At 31.5% G+C, this 27,250-nt stretch overlaps 2 protein-coding genes across 2 annotated transcripts in view; both read left to right on the top strand.

The window, feature by feature from the left end:
* The window catches only part of LOC109175712 (putative late blight resistance protein homolog R1B-14), a 33,514-nt gene extending 22,607 nt beyond the window's left edge, over positions 1-10,907 (top strand). Inside the window, exons 9-11 of the mRNA XM_019325046.1 lie at positions 6,558-7,012; positions 7,492-7,551; positions 10,668-10,907. Coding sequence (XP_019180591.1) covers positions 6,558-7,012; positions 7,492-7,551; positions 10,668-10,717 — 565 coding nt within the window. The 3' untranslated portion in view covers positions 10,718-10,907. The remainder of the gene's footprint in view (positions 1-6,557; positions 7,013-7,491; positions 7,552-10,667) is intronic.
* Positions 2,157-26,709, top strand: LOC109175714 (putative late blight resistance protein homolog R1A-10). Its single transcript, XM_019325050.1, has 5 exons — positions 2,157-2,416; positions 2,611-2,697; positions 17,583-19,357; positions 25,706-26,145; positions 26,533-26,709. Exons 3-5 carry the CDS (start codon positions 17,613-17,615, stop codon positions 26,565-26,567), a joined length of 2,220 nt encoding a protein of 739 aa, XP_019180595.1. The 5' UTR covers positions 2,157-2,416; positions 2,611-2,697; positions 17,583-17,612; the 3' UTR covers positions 26,568-26,709.
* Positions 26,710-27,250: the final 541 nt, after the last annotated feature.

A 27,250-nucleotide genomic window follows, 5' to 3' on the forward strand; every position in this document is an offset into this window, starting at 1 on the left:
CACCACATCAATGAGTTAAATTTAGAAAATAAGATTTAATTTGGTAGTACATTTAGTAGAACTACGAAAATAGATATGAATATATAGTTTCAAAACAAGTGACTGAATAAGAGCATCCTTATCTGTGAATATTTGGGGGAGAATGTCAGAGATTATTCTTACAAATTGGTAAGAGAGTGTATGAGAGAGAAGGATTAGCTAGGTTCAACTGCAAGGGGTGGGAGATTGGAACAGGAGAAGGGAAGAAAAGCCGAGAAAGAAGATTGAATGATGTGCGCGTTTGCGCACAGCAAGCCACAGCCGTGCAAGTGTCCGACTGCGCGTCAGGCGCGCCTAACATGTACTGTAATTCTATTTTCTCTCCCCTTCTATATTCTCTTCATTAATCACACTTACATAAACCTCTCAAAAGTCCTAAAGGAGATCAACTAATGTAGAGTGAAGTAGGTTATGTTGTTGAAGATCATTAAACAAAGTAATAGTGATTTTACGAAATCCCAAGAATGATTCTCTCAAGAAGTGTGACCAGCTAAGTTTGATAGCACATGCTCCTACAGTGTGTCCATGTGACAATGCAAGTTGATGAGATCCAGGTTAATAAATCTAGTTAATAAATATTAAAACCTTTAAATCATTTCTTTATTTTCAAGGGCCACGACGAATGTTGAATTAATTATATCAAATACATTTTTTTTTTTTACGATAAAACTGGTGTCACTACTTTTTTTTTTTTTTTTTTAAATTTTTTTTAACGAACCAAGAACTTTATTTATCGTCAAAGAGGCCTAAATCCTTACAAACAAACTCATCTTATAACTCTAGCCAACAAAATATCATAAAAAAATAAATCACTTTAAATTGTCTATAGTTGATTGGTTCAAACAAAAAAGAATCAAATTTGAAACTTTATAATTATCAAGTTAACATCAACTTGATTGAATTGCCCCATACATTTTCTAGTCTACTCTTATTAGAGCATCCAGAATTGTGAAATTTTTTTTTAATGATTTTTGAGGAGTTTTTGTAAGTATGATTAGGAAAAAGAATATGAGATGAAAGAGAAAAAAAAGAAAAAAAAACTATTTTTTTAAATAATAATATATTAATAACTGTCAAGTGCACCTATCGGCACGCCTGATGCGCTCACGCTTACTCGCTTAGCGCGCCGGACTGGAGAATTTCATTCGCTGGGTCCCACCTTTTTGCAAATAACTCCACTCTTGCAGAGGAAATAGTTTTTTCTCTCTCTTACCATTAAAGGAGTATTGAATTTAGTATATTATATTATTCTTTTGTATCCGTTCCTAACACGCGATTTTGCCTCATTTACTTTGTTTTCTTTTCCAAACCAGTGGACCCCACAAAATGTTGATCTTGTCGAAGTAAAAATCATAAAAAGTCACCCTCCCCATCAACTAAAAATCATCTCTTCTTCTTTTCACTATATTAAAAACCTCCAAAAAAAAAAAATATTGGTGTGGTTGCTCTAACTCTTTTCTTTATATTTACTTTTTAGTTAGAGTGTTATTTTTATAAAATAAAAGAGTAATTACTAAAAAAATTCTAGAGTTTTTTATAATGAAATATTTTTATAGGGGATATATAAGGTTTCAAAATATAACCGTATATGTTTTTTTTTTTTTGAAAGCAACGCTATGTTTGTTGCGTTTTAGTTAATCATGCAAATTAAAAGTGGGGTTTGAACATTTTAAACTATATCTGTTCCCTTTTAAAACTTAATAATTTTGTAGTTAAAGCATTGAACTATCCTGTGAGATATTTAATATTTTTTAATTAAAATGCGATTTTTTTTTATAAGGGTCAAGATGTTTATTCATTCTTTTTTATTTTTCTTTTAATTGAATGTGAATACAAGTGAAAGTAAAAGTTATGAGTACATTTTTTTTAGGAGTACATGAAGTATTTTTCTAAATCATTTTGGTATTATTACATGGAAGTGCACATAAATAAACACAAAAGAATAGAACTGATTGTAATAATTTATGAAATGGATAAGAGCAGATTTGAGTCATGTCAGCTCCAGCAAGATTCATGTGATCACTTGGACCCACCACAAATGATATTTTTAATTACCCAAAAAAATATCAATCAATTAAATATGACCCCAAGATTGAACATAATCTTCTGAGGTTTCACATGGGCTAAAAGCATGTTGCCTTACACCCAAAGATTCAACCATTACAGACCAAAAATCAATCTCTCATCAAATAAGCCTTTCTCACTCAATTATCTCTTTTCATATAAAGAACTTCCTTCTTCTACCAAATGCGCGCTGTCTCTTCTTTGATCTCTATTTCGTAGCTTCCTCTTTTTTCTACTTTAACAAATCTGCAGTCTGATTAAAGATATTGGATAGTCGCTCTGAAATTCATTTCACTTACAGATCCGATCAGAAGTAAGTCGATTTTTAAATATTATAATATTTTATTGTTAGTAAAGTTATTTCTTCAATTCCCTCTGCTCACTTGTTTGCTTAGTTTTTAATTTACTGCTGTGTAGTTGGGTCGGTAATGTTCATTAAATTAGTTTACGATTGGTTGGTTAGTGTGAATCTGATGATGCTTTCCTTTCATCTTTATCTAATTTCAGGCAAATTATAATCTTTGCCAAGTTACTTCTTCCAATCAACTCAAAGTGTTTTTATCTAGAGATTAAAGTTTGTGGGCATTTACAAAGGTTGGTAAGCTCTCGCTAGTATGAATTTTAGTGAATTGAAGTTAATAAACGGAAAAACTAATTTGATCAATATTTTGTCCCTAAATTGGGCTAACCCGGTAAGTATGATACAGACTAAAAGGTGTCTCCTACGGTTAGGAGGGCAGGACACCATAATGTAATCAAAAATAAAGTTTATATATATATATATATATATATATATATATATATATATATATATATATAGGTAAAAAACTTGTATGAGACCGTCTCATGAGTCTTAATTCGTGAGTCAGGTCGGATATTTGATTAATAAAGTCAAAGATTTGACTTATTAATTAACTTACCTCGCAGCATGAGACCCATAAGACGATTTTACACTAGTGTTACCCATATATATTAGCATATTTTCTAAAAGATACATTTATGTTTCATTAAAAGTAAAAACTTTAGTATTAATTTATATATATATACGCTCTTTGCTAGCTGTACACTCTTCTCTTTTCATCATATGTCCTAATCTTATCCTAATCTTATAACTTGGTAACACTTGTGATACACCATATCATTGATAAGGATTTGTGAAACACGATGAGTCATTAATATTGAAATGTAATATTTATACTGAAAAATGTAATATTAATAAGAAATAAAATGTTTCTTACTTATAAGATAAAATGTAAAATATTATATTTTCTTTCAAAAATATTATACATTCTCATATAAGTAATAAACAATTTATTCCTCATCAGTATTACATTCTCCAATACAAATATTACCTTTCCTTCATGACCAACTCAATCAACAAGGATCCGTGAGACAGTCACATACAAGTTTTTGCCTTATCACTTACTTTGTTTTTTATTATGATTGACAATATATATATATATATATATATATATATATATATATATATATATATATATATATATATATATATATATATAGGGAAGGAATCAGGTGCATTTGTTGCTTCCCGTGCGGTTGTGCGGTGGATTAATGTGTTTGAGGTTTATACTTAATGTGCGTGAGTGTTGTGCTTAATGTGCCTGAGATTTGTACTTAATGTGCGTGATGTTAATATGCGTGAGTTTTGTACTTAATGTGCCTGAGTATTGTACTTAATATGCGTGAGATTTGTGCTTAATGTGCGTGAGTAGTTCAGAATTACGAGCTCAGAAAGAAGCAGAACAGAAAACTCACGCAAATTAACGCCCAAGCTTCTTGTTACTTCTTCCTTCAATTTGTCCATGGATTCCGGATTATCAGCTACCTTCAGTACAATTGAATGTTTATATATAGGGAAAATTGTAATTTATGCCCCTCACAAATATGTCAATTATCAATGTCACCCCTGAATTATCAGTGGTGTAAATGTTGCCCCTCAATTTTCAAAACGTGGCATATATTGCCCCTCCCCTAATATGAAGAATGAGAAAAATTGTTGTCGATGGAAGGAGAACAATCGAAGAAAGAAAAATTGAGGAAAAAAACATGGTCTTCGAACAAGAAAGACGACGGGTAATCACATTTACATCACTAATAATTTAGGGGATGGGCAATATATGTCACGTTTTGCAAATTGAGGGGCAACATTAACACTACTAATAATTCAGGAGTAACATTGATAATTGGCATATTTGTGAGGGGCATAAATTATAATTTTCCCTTATATATATGACGCACGCACAGCAAAATTTGCACACTAGCTAAGTGTGGGTTTCTATTGTATTATTCTCATAATTTTTAATCACCATAGCTCGCCTCTGCATCATCATCATCATCAGGGAGGGGGCAATGGCTACTGGGGATGGGGATGAAGCTGATATCCATATTTTCTGATGCATTTTACACATTCACGCACATTAAGTACAAATCTCAGGCACATTAAACACAACACTCACGCACATTGAGTACAAATCTCACGCACATTAACCGCACAGCCGCACGGGAACCGTTAACTATATATATATATATATATATATATATATATATATATATATATATATATATATATGTGTGTGTGTGTGTGTGTGTGTGTGTGTGTGTGTGTGTGTGTGTGTGTGTGTTTCTAACCAAATCTTATAATTCTAGACATAATACAACGCATTTGAGATTAGAAAGATGCCAAACATCTCTGATAAAGTCGTGGGTTTCAAGAATGAAGCAGAAACAATCATAAATCAGCTTATTAAAGGGTCAAAGGAGAGAGAAGTTGTTTTAATTACAGGCATGAGTGGATTGGGAAAGACAACTCTGGCTAGGAGAGTGTATGAAAAGGAAAATGTAAAAATCTACTTTGACAACCGTGCATGGTGTATAGTTTCTCAAGAATATGATTACAAGAACTTGTTGGAAGAAATATACCGTCAAATATGTGGTAGGGATTTAGAGATTGGCAATGTAGCTGAAGAGCTTCGCAAACGTTTGATGGGAAGGAGATACCTCATAGTGTTGGATGATATTTGGAGTGTTGAAGCATGGGAAGAGTTAAGTAGAGTTTTTCCCTCATGCGACAATGGAAGTAGAATTGTTTTAACAAGCAGAGAAGAAAGTGTGGTTTTTGATGCCAAACATATTTGTCGTCTTCCTTTCTTCACTATTGATGAGAGTTGGGAATTATTGCAAGTGAAGTTATTTAAAGGGAAGGAATGTCCTAAAGAGCTTGAAAGTATTGGCAAAAAAATATCTAAAAAGTGTGTGGGGCTACCGTTGGTAGTTAGTTTGGTAGCCGGGATTCTGGGAGGAGTTGAAAAGAGTGAACAAATGTGGTGTGAATTTCTTCTTAATTTAAACTCACATGTTACATTTGGAGACAAAATACAGAGCAATGTTGCGATAGAGCTTAGTTACAAGCATTTATCAGATCCTCTGAAACTATGCTTACTTTACTTTGCAGCATTCCCAGAGGATGAAAGAATTGAAGTTTCCTATCTAATAAAACTATGGATATCTGAAGGGTTCATAGACATTAAGGAGGAGGAGAGAGTAGAAGACACGGCAAAGTATTGCTTGAACCATCTGGTTGGCAGTAACTTAGTAATGGTTTCTAAAAGGAAGTACGATGGTGGCATCTTATCATGCGTTGTTCATGATTTGATACGTGATTTTTGCTTAGCAAAAGCTAAAGAGGAAAATTTCTTGCACATAATTAAGATGGAAGATAAGTTGAATCCAACTCTGGAATTTACTCCACAGCGAATATCTTTCCATAGATATGGTGATAATGAGATTCCTAATGAATTGGTACCATGGAATTCTTCTATTCGCACACTTTTGAGTTACCCAAAGCTCAGAAAAGGTGTTTGGAGAAATTACATAGAGCTGCACAGAATAAGTGGTGCAAAGGTTTATAATGGTTCATGGGTTGCGGAAAAATTTGAACATCTCACAATCTTGGATTTAGAGTTTATTGGTGTGGATAAATTAATTTTATCTGAAATTAACTCACTAATTCATCTAAGATACCTAGCTCTCTATCTATGTGGATGTGGTTCTGTCTCACCATTGTCACTGAAGAATCTTGAGGGTCTCATAACATTAAAGTTGACTTCACTGAAGGATTTGCATTTGCCAAAATATTTTTGGAATATGAAAAGTTTGAGACATATGATTATCCACCACTATTGTTGTTATTCATGCCCAACAGTAGCAACTCCAGTTATTGAAACAATTTCTGGTTTAGAAGTCTTACAGACCTTAGATTTGACAACTTCTTTGGGTACAAGGGATGAGCATTTATTGAGGAAGCTTTCCCATCTCAAATATTTGAGATGTCTGGTCTCGCCATCATGTTCATTTGCTGAAATTGACATTCTCGATCATCTTGAATCTCTTTCGTTATACAATAGTTGGAATAGGGATTCACATGACTGTGGGAATCCACATCTTCTTAATGATCTTAAACTCAGCAAGTTTCCATCAAGTATTAAGGAAATAAATTTCGAGGGTATTACACTTTCGTCGTCAGCAATTTCAATAATTGCACAACTCTCCAATCTTGAGGCTCTAATACTAACGTGTTCCAAGTTTGAGGGTTTAGAATGGAATGTGGATGAGGAAACCCGATTCCCCAAACTAAAATACCTCCAACTATTTCATCTTGATATTGGAATTTGGAATATTTGCAGTGCTGAGTCTTTTCCTTGCCTTGAGCAAGTAATTTTGGATTTTTGTATCGAGTTACAGGAGGTGCCTGATACATTGGCAGATATTTTAACATTGAAACTACTCAGTGTGCGTAGCTGCTGTAATAGCACTGAAAGTTCAGCGAAGAAAATTGAGGAAGATGTACAAGGCATAGGAAATGAGCAACTGAATATCGAGATTATATCACGTAAGTGAAATGTAATATATATATATATATATATATATATATATATATATATATATATATATATATATATATATATATATATATATATATAATAGTAAGGTTCGAGAACACTTGCTTAAGTAAGAACGTGAGAAGAAATTATGTGCATCCATCTAATATTTTGTAATGGTCTAGATTATTAGATTAAATGTGTGCAAACACACTTAATCTAATCTAGACTATTAAAAAATATTAAATGGATGCACACGATTTGTTCTCACGTTCTCACCTTAACAAATGTTCTCATGTGATTATATATATATATATATATATATATATATATATATATATATATATATATATATATATATATATATATATATATATATATATTTGTGTGTGTGTGTTTGTAGAAGAATCAATTAAATGCATTTCTACTTTTGGTGTTGTGCGTGGGGTCCTACTAAGTTTCTTTATTTGTTTTTCAAAATTATTGACAGGTAATTCAGTGTCAGAGTGTAGAGTTATAAGATTGGCTCGTTTTAGAAGACAGATTAAAGGTAACAATTAAGTAAAGAAGTGTGATTGTCAGACTGTGTGAGCAGTAAAGCAGTTTGATGTGTGAATTACGTTATTACAACTTATTATCACTTCTATATCATATTAGTAGTCCGTAACAACTTTTAAACTAACCCATTCATCTAGGATGATAAAAAGTTAAAAATTAAATTTTAAAAAATGTTGTAAAATTTTCGTAATTATGATTGTTCATTTGGAAATATTTGACAGTGCATCAATAGATAACTGATAATACACTCAAGATGCATCAATGGATAACTGACAATACACTACTATTTATCTCTAAATGCACTGTCATGCATTTCTAAATGAACTATCTTGTTACAAAAATTTTCACAGTATTTTTTTTCATTTTTATTAATTTTCAGCGCTTAATTATCTTAGATCTATGAATGGAATTAGTCTACAAGTTTTCACGAAACTAATCTATTTTTTATCACTTCTATATTTTGAAATGTATGTATGTTGTTTAATTTTGTTTGCTACATATATTATGTATACAATCAAACCAGCTCTTGCTTTTTCATTTATTTTGTAAAAAATAATTTTAATTTTTTTTAAAATTTGATATTTTATGTTTAATAACTAGTTTTTTACGCGCATTGCACGATTGGGATAATGCCTAATGTTTTTTTTATTTAAATAAGTACTTTTAAGTAAATCAAGACAATATTATATTGGAATTGTTCATGCATAGATAATTGAATGTTAAATTTGTATAGGTATGGTTGAAACGAAATACGGGACATAAGGGAGAGCAAATAAAAATTAGGGCATAAAATATTAAATATATACTAATATTGAAGAGCTAAATGCTGATTGTCAAACAAGGACATTGCGAGATAGTTTTCCACTTCAATTGTTGTGTGATTTGAATACCATTTTTGTCAATAAATCCCCAATTAGTTAATATGATTGGCTTAATTATATATTTTTATTTTTTTATTTTTTAAAACAATTATTATTATTATTATTGTTGTTGTTGTTGTTGTTGTTGTTGTTGTTGTCGTTGTTATTATTATTATTATTATTATTATTATTATTATTATTATTATTATTATTATTATTATACCCTTAGGTCATTTTACATGTTAATCTAAACAGATTTTTTCAAATATCTTTTTACTAATCGTTGATATAATTTACTGGTCAAATTCGCTAATATAATCCGCTAACGCTAACTGCTAACTACTGATTGTTAAACAAGGACGCGCCATTGGGAGGTAGTTCTCACTCCAATTTGTTGTGTGATTTGAATACTCTCTTTGTCAACAAATCCTCAAGTAGTTAATATGATTGGCTTTATTAATTATATTTTTTTAATTTTTTCATGGTATTAATAAAATACTTGGTAAATAAATATATAACATTATTTTGTATTATAACTTTGATATTTAATTAAAAAATAGTGCACAAAAAAAAAAAGATAATAGGCAATGTAGTGAATATAATCAATTGATGAATTTGAATGTAAATAATTTTTACATTAGAGAAATATAAAGACAATATAACTAATAAAATGATTTCTCTTAATTAATTTATTGAAAATGAATAATTTTGTTTAATAAAGACATTGTAGGGACAATGTAGCGAATATAATTAATTGATGAATTTGAATGTAAAGAATTTTTATATTGGAGAAAAATAAATACAATATAACTAATGAAATTATTTCTCTTATTTAATTTATTGATAATGAATATTTTTTTTTTTGAATAAAGACATTGTAGACATATAATTCTAAATTAAAGAAATGTATATGTACTATTTTTATGTTGTAGCTACTAAATTATTATTTAATTTAATTTAATAAGAGTAAAATTGAGTAATAATTATGCCAACTTTGATTGGGATGAGGTTCGAACCTAAGACCTTTCTTATTGAAATCAATAAGTTAACGGTGAACTAACAGAAAAAATAATATTTAACGGAAAAGTTAAGGGATAATCATATTCATTAAGGATAAATTAGGAAATCTTAAGGAAAAATTAAAATCTGATCAATCTGAGCCATTCATTTGATTAAAAAATTTGACCGCCATTTTTTCTACCCATTATAGGCTTAACTCTATTGGGCTCTTATTAGTATATATATATATATATATATATATATATATATATATATATATATATATATATATATATATATATATATATATATAGAGAGAGAGAGAGAGAGAGAGAGAGAGACGAGTTCAGGTGTGGCAGTGTCTTACGGTGCGGCAACACCAATAGTTCAACAAATATGCACCATCAACGTTAGGAAAATACACCACACAAAACAGAGTAAACAGAGCCCTGCATCACCAAACACACACCATTAGGTGTAAGTAAAAACACCATACACTGTTCGGAAATACACCATTGGGGGTGTATTTTTTTGAGTCTGTTGTGTATTTTGTGATGTTTTATTGCATTTCATTGTGGTGTGTTTTTATTACACTGTTGGTACATATTGTTAACACTGTTGGTGGATTCTGGAATTCCGCCGCACCGCCGCACGGGAAGACCCCGCCGCATTTGAACTTTATTCTATATATATATATATATATATATATATATATATATATATATATATATATATATATATATATATATATATATATATATATATATATATATATATATATAGTTTTAAAATATATAAATTTTATTCATTAATACTAAATTAAATATTGTACAAATTAAAATTAAACAAGCAATTGCAACCATGCATTTTAGAGCAAGGATATATACAAGCATTCTTATTTCGTTTTAGCATAATTTTTCTAGCTTTATATTTATATATATACGGTATAAAATTTAAGCACATTGATCACTATTATATTCTTTAACTTTTATAAACTTTAGGCATTTTTAATCAATTTATTTATTAAAATATTTGAGTGGTCGCCTTTGATTGGGACTAAACAAGGGTAGCTAGTATCATACAATTATATTCTTTTTAAGTAGATACTTTGACCAATACATTTTCAAAAAAAAAAAAGATACTTTGACCAATACTATTACTAGCGAGGCTTGTTTGCAAATTGCTTTAAATAATGCATTTGGTGCGTGGAGTCCTATTGAAACCTCTTGTTTGGTAAAATGGTTGGCAGGCATGTTGGCAAACCAGGCTAAGGGGAGGCCGGGCAACAGAAATGGCTAAGGGGATCGGAGGGCAACAGAAATTGCGGAGTGTCAAACAAATAAACAACTATTAAAATATTGGAGTTTGTCAGTTCTAACTTTTTTTTTTTTTTTTTTTTTTTTTTTTGGTTCTAGTTGTGTGTGGAATTATTGAATAAGTGAAATATTTCAATATCAAGTATCTACATAGTTAGTAATTTAAATATCTCTATCTCATCTTGTATTCAACATCTTTCTTTTTTTATATAAATTTCAATGGTTTATCTTTAAAAAGAATCTCTTTCGAATAAAAATACAATAAAAAAAATCAAATTTATATATGTTACGTTGTAAAAAATAGCTAAAATGACATTTATTAACATGACATTTTGAGTAAGGTTTACTTTTTATTTGAGTCGGATCAAAACAGATTCGAAATCTCTTAGTTTAAAAGATAAATTTAATATATTATATGATCAAAATGTATAATGATGAGTAAATAAGAAATTGATTATCAAAGTGTACCAAGTTGAAAAAAATGGAGTTTGGAAAGAGTTTTAAATAGGCTTTGTCCTATATTGGAAACTGGAAAGAGATATAAGTTTGCACTTGTATAAATAAAATTTAATTTTTAAAAGAGTTTAAATTGTGTAGTATGGAGACTTTCTCGACAATTTATATCATGGATTATGGTCCACATAACATTATGGACCTTGAATCAAAATGACAAGATACAGAATTCATATTCATCAGGTACAAAATTTCATAACACAATACACAAAAAAACCACAACACAAGACACATACAGATATTATATATTTACTTATTTTTCAAATATGATTTAGATACATAATGTGTGTTCGTAGACACAAAATTCACAACACAAGACACAAATATTCATAACATAAAACACAATTACTAATTTATTTCAGGTACATAATTCAACCTTTTAAGGTACAAAATATCATAACACAAGACACGAAAACTCATAAAATAAGAATATAAGACACATACACATGCATCAGGATCCACAGTGCACTGTGAATCCTGATCCATGGTATAAGGCTTGGAGTCTCTCACACTTCCTAATCGATCATAGTACTCCCCAGCCATTATATTATGGAAAATTCATGATGTACAATATTATAGTACAAAAGTCAAAAGAAATTGACCCTAGCTACTAATTAACAACAAATATTCTATCATATCATAAAAAATTAAGCAAAATTTTGTGGCAGGTAATAATAAAGCGAATCAATATCAAATCATCACACTAAATAATAAAGTAATCACTATTCAAAGGAACCACCTTCTTCATCATATTTAATTTGCAAAGCCAATATATGAAACTACAAGAACTTGTAATCAATCACAGTTCACACTACCTCTACGTCGGTATCTTCATAGAAATGAAAACGCAAATATCTATTTAAAGCCAATATTATATTAATGAGTATATAGCATTTGGAGTTAAATATTTGGGTGGCTTCTGCAACTTGCACCACTAATTCAGACGTTAGTACTATTAATTACTTGTCGTAGTTGAAGCTAAGTTAGATAACCACAAAATGATGGCAATTACTCTATCGTCAAATTGAAATTATTCATACCGTGGTCAGCATGTCAAGACATTAATCTAGTGAATGAGAAATTTCACTTTTTGCTTAAGGTGATAGAGTGGAAGAACAAATCCTACCATGAATATTAAGCACAAAAATGGAGTGAATTCCTTTTTTGGTCCTATTGTTATAGGGGTGTTTCCAATTTTAGTCCACCTTATTTTTTTTTTTCCACTTTACAACCACTGTTATTGAATGTGTTCCACTTTTAGTCCATCGTTAATATTTCCGTCAAGAGGCTGTTTAATTCAGGGGTATTTTGGTCTTTTTATGGTTGTCTCTTCTCTTTTAATCCAGGTGCTTCGTCCTCCTCCTCCGATATTCGAAGATGGCTCTTCAAACAACGAGAATGTGAAGCCAAAGCTACATCTTTTCGTTCGTTCCAACGTGGGCCGGCGAGGTTTCTTAGGTTTTAGGTTTAATGTTCTCATTTCTTTTAGTCAAACATAGTCTTGGATGAGAAGAAAGATCAAAATACCCCTAGATTACACGGTCTCTTGATGAAAATATACTAACGGTGGACTAAAAATGGAACACATTCAATAATAGTGGTCATAAAGTGGCAAAAAAATTAAGGTGGACTAAAATTGGAAACACCCATATAACAATAGGACCAAAAATGGAATTCACTCCACAAAAATGTATCAAATCATCTTGTTTATAATTTTTCAATAAATTTGGTGGTTGCATTTATTTCATAATAGTAAATTTTATCTGAATTGATAGCCCATGAAAATATGCAATGCAAATAATAGAGCGGCATAATACAAATAGTCAATTTGAATGTTTAAACACATTCAACCATATTTTACAATAAAATATTATAGTGCTTCCATCAAAATCCGATTAAAAAACGTGCACGAATTCTTGGAAAAGTATAAATTAATTTGTTATCATATTATACAAGCAAAGACTTACACTATTTATAGAAACATTATATTAGTTCGGGTGAACAAATATTTTAAATTTTCATTACTATTATTATTATTATTATTATTATTATTATTATTATTATTATTATTATTATTATTATTATTATTATTATTATTGAGCTTCCAAGTCATCAAAACACATTAATGTAGCATCTCAATCACCTTTAACATGAAAGTACTCTATAATAATAATTTAAGGGTTTAATTAAATTTTATTCCAATTACATATTTGATTAAAAAAAAAAAAAAAAAAAAAAAAAGCATCTCCTGTTAACAACTTTTGTTCACATGGGCTAAAAGCATGTTGTCTTCCACCCAATTAAAGACTCAAATCATTACTGACCAAAAAGCAATCACTCATCACATAAAGCCTTTCTCCCTCAATTATCTGTACCCATCTCTTCTCTTTTCATATAAAGCACTTCCTTCTTCTACCAAATACTCTCTATTCTCTGATCTCCATTTCCTTCCTCTTTTTCTACTTTAAGAAATCTTCAGTCTTCTTAAACATATTAATTGGATAGTCGCTCTGAAATTCAATTCTCTGCCTATTCACTTACAGGTCGAATCAGAGGTAAGTAGTACGTTTTTGAAATATAATGTTATATTGTTAGTAAAGTTACTTCTTTCCTCACTTGTTTGCTTAGTTTTTGCTCTGTAATGTTCATTATTAGTTTAACAATGGTTACTCTGAATCTGAGGATCTAATGCTGGTCTATTCAGTCCTTTGATGTTTGTCTAATTTGAGACAAGCACGGGCTATATATATATAAAAGAAATTAATTCCATCTATTTGAACAACGGTTATAAAATAAAATTTTAAAAAAAATGTCATATGCAAACACTGCACAATGCAGCGTTTGCAAAAATAGCGGTTTGGAGCAATCCACTGCTCCAAACTGCCATGTTACCAAACATGAAATTTGGCGTTTTGACTTCAGTCAAAACTCAAAATGATGGATTTGTCATTTATCAAACAAGCCCTATGTATGAGATAAAATTTCTCTATATTTTAACTATTATTTCAAAATGTTAATGAGAGTTTACAAGATGAATATTTATATATAACAACAATTGAGATTTCAATCATATACATAAGGAAAACTTATGATCGAATTCATATGTTATAACATAATTGCATAACTTTTTAATTACTATTCAACAACATCAGTCGACTTATTATAATCATGTTACTTTTAACAAAAAAAAAAAAATAGATATGTTTTACTGACTCATCATCAATATTGCATATAAGAATGCTTAATTTATTTTAATATGAAAGTTGTTAAAAAAATCATTTTTATTCTCGATTATAACTATCTACAACAACACTCATATTTACTATTACTTTTATTACAAGTTGGAAATATTAATTTTGATTACATTGAATATAATTATTTATTAAATTATTTGAAAAGTGTATTAAGTATTTACATATTTGGAATAAGGGTCAATAAGCAATCAACTGCACACCATAATGTAATTAGGTCACTGAACCTAAAAAAAAAAAAAAAAAAAAATACAATTGAATCCCTAAACTAACATATTTCGTGCAAAACCTCTAATTTTTAGATTTTTCAGGTTTCTAACAGGTCATTTCGAATATTTTTTTTAAAAATAATTATTTAATATTAAAATTAAAATAAAATAAAATAAAATAAAACAACACTTCATTCTTTTCGTCTCCGGTAGGTGACCTTCGTCTCCATCGCCGGAGACGAAGAATCTTTTCGTGACGAAGGGTTTCTTCGTATGGGTGAAACAGATCCAAATTCTTCATTTCAACATCTGCGTAAGCTTGGTTGAAGTTGACCTCACAATTGGGTAATAAGTGGGTGATAATGGATCACTTAAATAGTATTTATTTTGGGGTTTAGGTGATCGATCGGGTTTAAGTGGTCCAACCGGAGGTAGGCGGTTCAACCGGATTCTCATTTTTAGGTATCCATCAATTATTATTATTGTAGTAACAGAAGAAAACTCCGAAATCTAATGGTGGGATTAGCAAGTCTAACTTGGACATGGGCAACCAGTGCTCGTACGCGCCCAGCCTTGCCTTCACCACTTCCGCGCTCTTCATCGTCACCACAAAATCGCAGTGGCAGGAGACCAAGATACCTTCTTCGTCGGCGTAGACAGAGAGAAAAACAATGTTCTGTTTTTTTTTTTTAATTAAATTTTCTAAATTTTAAATAATTATTTTTTAAAAAATATTTTTAAAAAATATTTGGGTGACATGTTAGAAACCTGAAAAACCTAAAAATTGTATGAAATAGGTTAGTTTAGGGATTCTATTACAATTTTTTTTTAGGTTCAGTGGCCTAATTACATTATGGTGTGCAGTTCGATGGCTTATTTGACATTTATTTCTAGTTATAGGGGAGGTTATGGTCAAATAGACCCTCAAACTATATATCTAAGTGCAATTAGGCCCTCGAACTAAATAAACAACCAATTAAACCCTTGAACTTGTTAAAACAATGCAATTAACACATTTTACGGTCAAACGGTCAAAGTACATATGAGGTCATTGTACTGTAAAGTACATATGAGGTCCCTGTACTGTAGTGTTTTGTTCAATTGAGTCCTTCTACCTTAATTTTGTTCAATTTAGTCCCTGTACTTAAAAAAGTGAAACAATTAAGGACGATAGTTGATATTTATGTATTTATTTTAGACATATTAATGTAATATATTTGTGGTAAAAATAATTAATTTTAACTAATTTCAAAATAATATATGAGTTGGCATGTAATATAATGATGTGGCATATATGATGCCAACGCCAAATCAACTATTGTCCTTAATTGTTTCACTTTATAAAGTACAGGGACTAAATTGAACAAAATTAAGGTAGGAGGACTAAATTGAACAAAACACTATAGTACAGGGACCTCATAGATACTTTGACCCACATTTAACCTATAATAGTAAGTTATCTTCAAGTTACATTTTTTTTTTCTTCAAAAAAATAAAATAAAACAAAACCAGGGAAGCAGCAAGGCCATGATGGTTGACAGAGAAACGGATGGGCTTCTCCTTCAAACAGAAAAAATGCGCAGGCTTCTTTGTGTGTAGTTCAGCCAAGTGCGCAGGATTCTACGTTCAAATATAACATTAAAAAAAAAAAAAATAAATAAAAAATAAAAAAAACTACAACGCCATGGTAGCGGTCATTGTTGACAGAGAAGCCGGTGGGCTTCTCCGTTCAGTTCAGATGGAGAAACCCGCTGACTTCTCCGTTCAAATATAACATAAAATCAAAAAAAAAAAAAGAAAAAAAAAAACAAAAAACAAAACAAAACCAAAAAAAAAAAAAAAAAAAAAAAAAAACAAAAACATGCAACACAGGAAAGCCATGGCTGCCATGGTTGACAAAGAAGCCGACAGAGAAGCCGGCGGGCTTCTCCGTTTAGTTCAGACGGAAAAACCCGCTAGCTTCTCTGTTCAAATATAAGATAAAATCAACAAAAAAAATACTGAAACACACACCACAGGAAAACCACGGCACCAAACTGCCATGGTTGACAGAGAAGCCGGCGGGCTTCTCGGTTCATTCCAAAGAAGAAAAAAGTTGGTTTCTCCATTTAAATTTAACATAAATAATTATACTAAAAAACAAAAACAAGCCATCAACAATGTCATAATTGACGGAGAAGTCGCAGACTTTTCCGTCCAAATCTAAATGAGTAGCCATGGCTTCTCCGATGAGGAGCCAGCATCTCCGTTTAGTTTGGATGGAGAAATCGACCGGCTTCTCCATTCAAATCTAACGGAGAAATCGCTGGCTTCTCGTTCAATTTGGATGGAAGCACGCCGGCTTCTTCTTCCAATCTAACGAAGAACTGAAACCCGCGACTTCGCCTACCGTAACTACTTTTTTAGTTTTTTTTTTTTTTTTAATTATTAAATTGAAATGCCATGTCAAATGCCAAACAAGCAAAATTAAACATTTACCTTTTAGTAACCTATTAAATAGGTTAATTGTACTCTTTTAACAAGTTTAAGGGTTTAATTGGATGTTTATTTAGTCTGAGGGTCTAATTGCACTTTGATATATAGTTTGAGAGTCTATTTGACTCTTATCCCAAAAAAAATTATATGGGGCATTAACTTTTCTTTGCTAACAACTTTTCTTCACATGAGCATGATGCGCCCATACAATTGACCTCTATCCTCTAAAGTCTTCCCCTCAATCATTTAACACCAAAAATCAATTCTCTTTTCGTCATGTCCCTTATCAAATGCTTTGCCTCTCATAATTTTATCACTTTCTTACTTTAATTTGATCTTTAATTTTATTCTGATTGATGAAACATATTGAATATATTTTAACCAAACCCTGTAATTGTAGACATAATACAAGCTTTTCGAGATCAAACAAATGCCAAACATCTCTAATCCAGATAATGATATAGTTGTGGGTTTCAAGAACGATGAAGAAACTATCATAGAACATCTTATTTATGGGTCAGACGAGAGAGAAGTTATTTTAATTACTGGCATGGGCGGATTAGGAAAGACAACTTTAGCGAGGAGAGTGTATGAGGAGAAAAATGTAGTCAACTATTTTGATAAGCGTGCATGGTGTACTGTTTCTCAAGAATATGATTGTAAGAACTTGTTGAACAAAATATATAACGATGTTTGTGGCCACAAGACGGAGATTGACAGTATAGCTGAAGAGCTTCGCAAAAGCCTTATGGGAAGGAGATACCTCATAGTGTTGGATGATATTTGGAGTGAGAAAGCATGGGAAGAGTTGGATAGAGTTTTTCCCTCATGTGACAATGGAAGTAGAATTGTTTTAACAAGCAGACAAGAAAGTGTGATTTCTAATGCCAAACATATTTGTTTTCCTTTCTTCACTATTGATGAGAGCTGGGAATTATTGCAAGTGAAGTTATTTAAAGGAAATGGATGTCCTGAAGAACTTGAAAATGTTGGAAGAAAAATATCTAAAAAATGTGGGGGATTACCTTTGACAGTTGGTTTGATAGCGGGTCTTCTTGAAAAAGTTGAAAAGAGTGAGCAAATGTGGTGTGAATTTCTTCTAACTCTAAACTCACATGTTACATTTGGAGACAGAATACAAAGCAATGATGCGATAGAGCATAGTTACAAGTATTTATCAGATCATTTGAAACCATGCTTACTTTACTTTGCTGCATTCCCAGAGGATGAAGAAATTGAGGTTTCGAAACTAATAGAACTATGGATATCTGAAGGATTCATCATAGGAATGACAGAGCAAGGGAGAGTAGAAGATGAAGCAGAGGATTACTTAAACCATTTGGTTAGTAGTAACCTAATTATGGTGTCTAAAAAGAGTTATGATGGTTGCATCGTAGAATGCACGGTACATGATTTGGTACGTGACTTTTGCTTAACAAAAGCTAGAGAAGAAATTTCCTTGGAGATAATTAATATGGAAAAAGAGTGGGATCCAACTCTGAATTTTACCCCACATCGAATATGTTTTCATATGCATTCCACATATGATATTGCTTCTGAATTGGTACCATGGAATTCTTCTACTATTCACACAGTTCTAGTTTTCCATTATTCACCCTTTTATAATGCCTCATGGATTGCTAAACAATTTGAACATCTCACAATTTTGGATTTAGAGGCAATTCGTGTGTACCAATCATTTTTGTCTGAAGTTAGCTCACTAACTCATCTAAGGTATCTAGCTCTCAAAGTAGATGGAAATCGAAATGATGATGCAGATGTCTCACCATTATTACTACGGAATCTTAAGTATCTCATAACATTAAAGTTGCGATCAGAAGCAGTGCATTTCCCAATTTTTTTGGGGAATATGAGTACATTGAGACATATGATTATTACTGGTGGTGGGAGTTGCAATAAGTCTTGCATGGAGAAATCAAGATCAGTTATTATTGAAGCAATTCCTGCTTGTTCAACAGAATTGCAAACCTGGGTTTCGAAATGTTCTCTCACTCCAATGCATGAAGATTTATTGAGAAAGCTTCCCTATCTCAAAAAATTGAGTTGTGTGGTCTCAAGTTCTGAAGGCTTTCCTGAAATTGACTTTCTCCATCATCTTGAAACTCTTGAGTTATTCGGTGGTGATTATGAAAGTTTTCCACTCAGCAAGTTTCCATCAAGTATTAAGGAAATATGTTTGAATGATATTACTCTTTCGGTGTCTGCACTTTCAACAATTGCACAACTTCCTAATCTTGAGAGTCTAATACTATTCTATTGCAAGTTTGAGGACTTTGAATGGAATGTGGAGGAGGAAACCAAATTCTCCAAACTCAAAATCCTCCAATTAATTTTTCATGATATTAAAATTTGGAATATTAGTTGTGCTGCTGAGTCCTTTCCTTGCCTTGAGCAATTAGTTTTAGCAGACTGTCAGAACTTACTACTGATGCCTTCTAGTTTTGATGATGTTTTAACATTGCAAACGATTTGTGTGTTCAATTGCAATCACAATGTTAAAAGTTGGGTGAAGAACATTGTGGAATCTGCACAGGATATAGGAAACGAGCAACTCAATGTCGAGGGACTCGGTAAGTGAAATTAACTAACTTAATTTTTTACTTTAATTTTCTCATGATCATTTTTGACTTAGTGTTTAAATTGGCATGTTTGTACAATATTGATGAATACAAAATTGAGTTATATTATGAGTTGGTCATATAAAAACTTTCATAAAAACATGGCTTTATACATCCTGTGGCTTTCATATTGTTTCTCTCATAATAGTATATGTACAAATCACTTTTTTTTTTTTTGGGTGGTACATAACAGAGTTAGGATTATATATATTTTAAAGAAAAATGTTATATTCTATTACTAAGTTTGCATTGAAAACAGTCTAGACAAAACATGCAAAATGCTTTTGGTGTGTCAAACTGTCAAGAGTCCTAGTAAATCTCTTTTCTTGTTTATTGAAATTATAGACAGGTTTCTTGGATCAACTCTGAGCATGAGTCCAACTTTGTGAATGAGACTTGAAATAAATTCAAATTAGTAGCAGATGCCGGCCTGGATGAGGAAATTTGATGGAGGAGAAAGAGAGCAGGAGTGTGACCAAAGTGATGCATAGAGTAATCACAACTTGATATTACTTTAATGTTTTAAATTTGAATAATAATATTAATATTGTCTTACTATAACTCTTCTAAATTTGAATAATAATATTAATATTGTCTTACTATAACTCTTCTAAATTTGAATAATAATATAAATATTGTCTTACTATAACTATTTTCTTTATATTTACTCTGTACGCGCATTCTCTTCGAATATAATACTTAGAATCCTTCTGCTGAAATATTTGAGTGTATAAAACAAAATTTTAAATGTATTGGATTAATACTAAAATTCCCCTACAATTCTTTAAAAAAAAAAAAATCAAAAGGCAATACTTTTATTAAATCAAATAGGTAATACAATAAGTAATATAATAAAACCAACAGCAAAAACCAGTTTGAGAACGAGACTCCCTAGTCAACGCATAGGCAAGTCTTATTCACTGATCTAGAGATGAACTTAAAAGACACTGTTTCAAAGTGTCTTAAATATTCCTTGTACTCCCTGATCACGCAGCCTGCATAAGAGTAGTCCGTTGAGTAGCCATTAAGGAGGTTGCACACGAAGTGGCAATCAGATAGAACCATAATTTTTGCAAAGCCTGTGTCTTTTGTCCACGATATAGCTTGTTCAACATCAGCAAAGACAGCCGCATCAACATGTATAGGAAGCACATTAGTGCTTTTTTTTTTTTTTTTTTTTTTTTTTTTTTTTTTTTTTTTTTACCAACTTTAATTTGGTTGTGTTTGTACTCAAACATTAAGAGGTTTACTTTTGAATCTCACTGTTGGATTTGATTCATATAGTAGCGTTTGTTTAGTATTTTTCAATACTTTATATTCGGATTCAAATATTGAAAAAAAAATGAAAATATTAATTCCGGCCTCCCAACGAATAAGATAAGATTAGGAGTTGTTGGCATTGTTCCATGGTCTAAATGTGTCTTGGCAATCATTATTTTTTTTCTTTTTATGACTTTTTTAAAACCATAATTATGGATTGATGAACTACCATTAGAATTGGAGATGATTTCCACTTATTTCTAGAAAATATTGGCAAAAAAAGAGTCAAAAGTTAACATATTATCTTTCATATATAGAAATATTAGTCATTCAACTATGGATAATCTAAGAATTGAGTGAAGTTATGGTTCATATCTTTTGTGAACAAGAGTTCAGCATCGCAATAGGAGTTACATTTGAAAGCATGAACATTGCCAAAGTACAAGGGAGTCAGATCTTATTCTCAATACCATAGCACATCCAAAGTTCATGTTTTTAATTAAATTGCTTGTATTAAGTTTTAAAGTTTTTTTTTCTTTGCAATGATGGCATTGGGAACATTATTACTCACCTATTCCTAACTTTAATTTACGGGTAAGAGAGATCTTGATGTTTATTTAGAATGGGAGAGGAAGGTAGATAGAATTTTTTATTGCCATAACTATTCTGGAAGGAAAAAAAAAAATTAAGATGGTGATACTAGAATTTAGTGATTTTGCTACTTAGCACTTTGGTATAAAGAGGCGTTGGATATGAGAAGGAGTGGGGGTAGAGAGGTAAGGAGTCAAAGAGAAATGAAGGTGTTGATGATAAAGAAATGGGTCTCTACTTCATACCAACGAGAATCATATCAACAATAACAAGAACGAACTCGTTCAAAGTATATATATATATATATATATATATATATATATATATATATATATATAGAGAGAGAGAGAGAGAGAGAGAGAGAGAGAGAGAGATATTAGCGCTCAAATGCGGCAGTGGCTTTAGGTGCGGCGGTGCGGCCATATCACCATCGTCCATTCTGCTTAATCTAACCGCATCGGCTAATTTCTGAAGATTTAAAGATTTAAGCGCGTCCTGGTATATGGGGGGTGTTATGGTAATTGTAGTGGTCATTTATATCGGTCGCTTGTCAGAATACACCAACAGTGTTAACAAAAGACACCAATAGTATTAGGAAAAAGCACTACAATGAAATGCACAAATACACCAAAAAACACACAACACACCCAAAAAATACACCATATAACTCACCACTGCAATGGTGTATTTCTGAACCCTGTGTGATATGATGCTTTTATTCATACCTAATGGTGCGTTCTGGTGATGCGTATCTAATTTGTGCATGTTTTTTTAGTGTGCATTTTCTAACATGAATGGTGTATATTTGTATAACTATTAGTGCGCCCGCACTGACCGCATGAGAAGGCGCGGGCGCACCTGAACTTGGCACCAACACGAATCCTCAAATACACCACAGTAAGGTTAATAATGCACCAATAATGAACATAAAACACACAACACTATGATTTGATCTATTTTGGTGCCCAATGACGACTTTAACCTTGCAGTTCGCGTAGTGTGAGAACGTGCGCGAAAATATCAAAAAAGCCTTGATGAATGTAATTCGTTGGATTTATCTAATCTAATGGCCTACAATTAACCGCATCGCCGCACCTAAGTGCACTGCCGCACTTGAACCTTCCTCTATATATATATATATATATATATATATATATATATATATATATATATATATATATTGAAAAAATAAAAAAATTAAGCTAGTGCCTCGCAAATTCAACTGTTTAAACTTCTCGCTGTTTCAATTTATTTATGTATGATTATGTTCATTTCAAAAAAAAAAATGTATGATTATCTTAAATTAATAATAAAATTTCATTAATTTTATAGGAGTTGTTAGGGTAAATTCCACAATATACAGTTCGCCCGCTATTCAAAGAACGGTTCAGTAAGCTTTTTTCAAACAAAAAAAAAAAATCAATCAAATAAGAGCAAACGATTGAACAGCATCTCTGCAAACAACTTTTTTTTCACATGGGTCCACACAATTGACCTCCATCCTCTAAAGTTTTCCCCTCAATCATTTAACACCAAAAATCAAACTCTCATAAAATATAATCCTTAGTTTCTCCCTCCTTTATTCTCTTATCTCCATTTCTTTCCCTTTTTTCTACTTCAAGTAATCTGCAGTGTTGCTCTGAAGTTCAATTATCTGCCCAATCACTTACAGAGTTACAGATCATATCAGAGGTTAGTCGTTTTTGAAATAATAAGATTATATTATTGTTAGTATAGTTATTTCTTTCCTCACTTGTTTGCTTAGTTTTTGCAGCAGCCCCTGTATATATATAGACAAGTAGTTGATATGCCTCTGTAGTGTTCAGTAAATTAATTTATGAATGGTGGTTAGTGCGAATCTGAGGATTCTTTCCTTTCATCTTTGTCTAATTTCCGACAAATACAGGCAAACTATAATCTTTCACGAGTTAGTTCTTGCAATCAACCCAAAGTGTTCATCTCGAGATCAAATATAAACACTACAAGGGTAATTCTCAGTTCCTATAAAACACTATTTGTAATTATTTATTACTGTAAAAAGTTTCTCAATCTGTAAAACTTTATTTTATAAAAGATATATTTATATATACTTCCTAAAAAATAAAAACTTTAATATTACTTTATATATTCTCTGTGCTGACACTGTTCTGTTTTCGTCATGTCCTTTATTAGGTGCTTTGCCTCTCATAATTTTACCACTTTCTTACTTTGTTCTTTTATTCTGATTGATGAAAAACGTTGATATATTTCTAATCAAAACCTGTAATTGTAGACATAATACAAGCTTTTCGAGATCAAAAAGATGTCAAACACCTCTAATCCAGATAATGATATAGTTGTGGGTTTCAAGAAGGAAGAAGAAATAATCATAGATCAGCTTATTCATGGGTCAAAGGAGAGAGAAGTTGTTTTAATTAGTGGCATGGGCGGATTGGGAAAGACAACTTTAGCCAGGAGAGTGTATGAGAAGAAAAATGTAGTTAACCACTTTGACAAGCGTGCATGGTGTACTGTTTCTCAAGAATATAATTGCGAGGACTTGTTGAACAAAATATATAGTCAAGTATGTGGTAGTGAGATAAAGACGGGCAGTAGTGTATCTGAAGAGCTTCGCAAAAGTTTGATGGGAATGAGATACCTCATAGTGTTGGATGATATTTGGAGTGAGAAAGCATGGGCAGAGTTGAATAGAGTTTTTCCCTCATGCGACAATGAAAGTAGAATTGTCTTAACAAGCAGAGAAGAAAGTGTGATTTCTGATGCTAAACATATTCATCTTCCATTCTTCACTACTGATGAGAGCTGGGAATTATTGCAAGTGAAGTTATTTAAAGGCAAGGGATGTCCTGAAGAGCTTGAAAATGTTGGAAGAGAAATATCTAAAAAATGTGGGGATTACCTTTGACAATTGGTTTGATAGTGGGTCTTCTTGAAAAATTTGAAAAGAGTGAGCAAATGTGGCGTGAATTTCTTCTAACTCTAAACTCACATGTTACATTTGGAGACAGAATACAAAGCAATGATGCGATAGAGCTTAGTTACAAGTATTTATCAAATCATTTGAAACCATGCTTACTTTACTTTGCTGCATTCCCAGAGGATGAAGAAATTGAGGTTTCGAAACTAATAGAACTATGGATATCTGAAGGATTCATCATAGGAATGACAGAGAAAGGGGGAGTAGAAGATGAGGCAGAGGATTACTTAAACCATCTGGTTAGCAGTAATCTAATTATGGTGTCTAAAACGAATTATGATGATCGCCTCATATCATGCAGGGTTCATGATTTGGTACGTGACTTTTGCTTAACAAAAGCTAGAGAAGAAATTTCCTTGGAGATAATTAATACGGAAAAGGAGTGGGATCCAACTTTGAATTTTACCCCACAACGAATATGTTTTCATATGCATTCGAAATCTGATAATAATGCTTTTGAATTGGTACCACGGAATTCTTCTCTTCACACAGTTTTGGTTTTCCATCATCCTTATTCACCCTTTTATAATGCCTCATGGATTGCTAAAAATTTTGAACATCTCACAATCTTGGATTTAAAGGAAATCCATGTGGACCAATCATTTTTGTCTGAAGTTAGCTCACTAACTCATCTAAGGTAAATGTAGATGGACATAAAAATGATGATGTAGATGATGTCTCACCATTATTACTACGGAATCTTAAGTGTCTCATAACATTAAAGTTGAAATCAGCTGAGATGCATTTCCCAATATTTTTGGGGAATATGAGTACATTGAGACATATGATTCTTAATGGTGCCAGTTGCAACAAGTCTTGCATGGAGAAATCAAGATCAGCTATGATTGAAGCAATTCCTGCTTGTTCAAAAGAATTGCAAACCTGGGTTTCGGATTGTCCTCTCACTCCAATGCATGAAGATTTATTGAGAAAGCTTCCCTGTCTCACAAAATTGAGGTGTAAGTTCTCAAGTTCTGAAGGCTTTCCTGAAATTGACTTTCTCCATCATCTTGAAACTCTTGAGTTATCCAGTAGTATCTACCTTGGTGATTTTGAAAGTTTACCACTCAGCAAGTTTCCATCAAGTATTAAGGAAATATCTTTGGGTTATATTACTCTTCCGGTGTCTGTAATTTCAACAATTGCACAACTTCCCAATCTTGGGAGGTTAAGTCTAACCTATTGCAAGTTTGAGGGCTTAGAATGGAATGTGGAGGAGGAAACCAAATTCCTCAAACTCAAAATCCTCCAATTTTATTATGTTGATATTAAAATTTGGAATATTAGTTGTGCTTCTGAGTCCTTTCCTTGCCTTGAGCAATTATTTTTGGGATTATGTCGGAACTTACTACTGATGCCTTCTAGTTTTGATGATGTTTTAACATTGAAAAGGATCATTGTGAGAAGTTGCAATTCCACTGTTGAAGATTGGGTGAAGAACATTGAGGAATCTGCACGGGATATAGGAAACGATCAACTCAATGTCGATATATCCAGTAAGTGAAATTAACTGACTTAATTCTTCACTTTAATTTTCTTATTATTATTTTTGACTTAGTGTTTAAATTGGCATGTTTAGTTTCTACAACATAATGAATACAAAATTGAGTTATATTATGAGTCAATCATATAAAGGATTTCATCAAAACATGGGTTTTTACATCCTGTGGCTTTCATATTGTTTCTCTCATGATAGTTAATGTACAAATCACTTTGTTTTTGGGCTGTACATAATAGAGTTAGGATTATATGTTAAAGAAAAATGTTATATTATTCTATTACTAAGTTTGCATTGAACACATTTTAGACAAACATGCAAAATGCTTTTGGTGTGTCAAGAGTCCTACTAAATCTCTTTTCTTGTTTATTGAAATGATTGACAGGCATATGGCATCGTATCAACTCTGAGGATAAGTAAATATATGATAGTTCTGATTCAAACTGTGAGCATGAGTCCAACTTTGTGAATGAGACTTGGAATAAATTCAAATTAGTTGTAGATGCCGGGATGAGGAAATTTGATGGCATGTGTGCTAAAATAAAAAGAGGAGAAAGAAGGATGAGAAGGAGACCAGGAGTGTGGCCAAAGTGATGCATAGAATAATCACAATGAACACAATAGAGCTGATTGTAATAATTAATTATGAAATGGATAAGAGTAGATTTGATCGAATCATGTCATTCATGTGTCAGCTCCAGCAATAATTCTTGATTATTATTATTATATTATATAGTATACAGCATGCAGTAAATTAAGTTCAGTCCAAATACACAGCCTTAATTTTGTGAGCTCAATTCAACCAACCATGATCTAGACATGTGATCTCCTTCTTGTGCTTACTTGTTTATGACTGTGTACGAGGATGACATTTGACCTATTGATGAACAAAAGAGTATGTTCACAAATCACAAGAAATATCGACACATATTTCCAACCCAAAAACAAAATATTTGGTAATTTCTTTAACCGAGTAATCACAAATTAAATTAGATGGAAGAAGAAGGAGAAAAGAATGTGACTGAATTCACATTTTTGCTTGGCTTTGACAACTCTGGTTTTACAATTCAATTTAGTTTAACTATACTAGTATTTTTTTTTGA

Source organism: Ipomoea nil, unplaced genomic scaffold (assembly GCF_001879475.1).
Source record: "Ipomoea nil cultivar Tokyo-kokei standard unplaced genomic scaffold, Asagao_1.1 scaffold0688, whole genome shotgun sequence".
In the NCBI taxonomy this organism is placed as follows: domain Eukaryota; kingdom Viridiplantae; phylum Streptophyta; class Magnoliopsida; order Solanales; family Convolvulaceae; genus Ipomoea; species Ipomoea nil.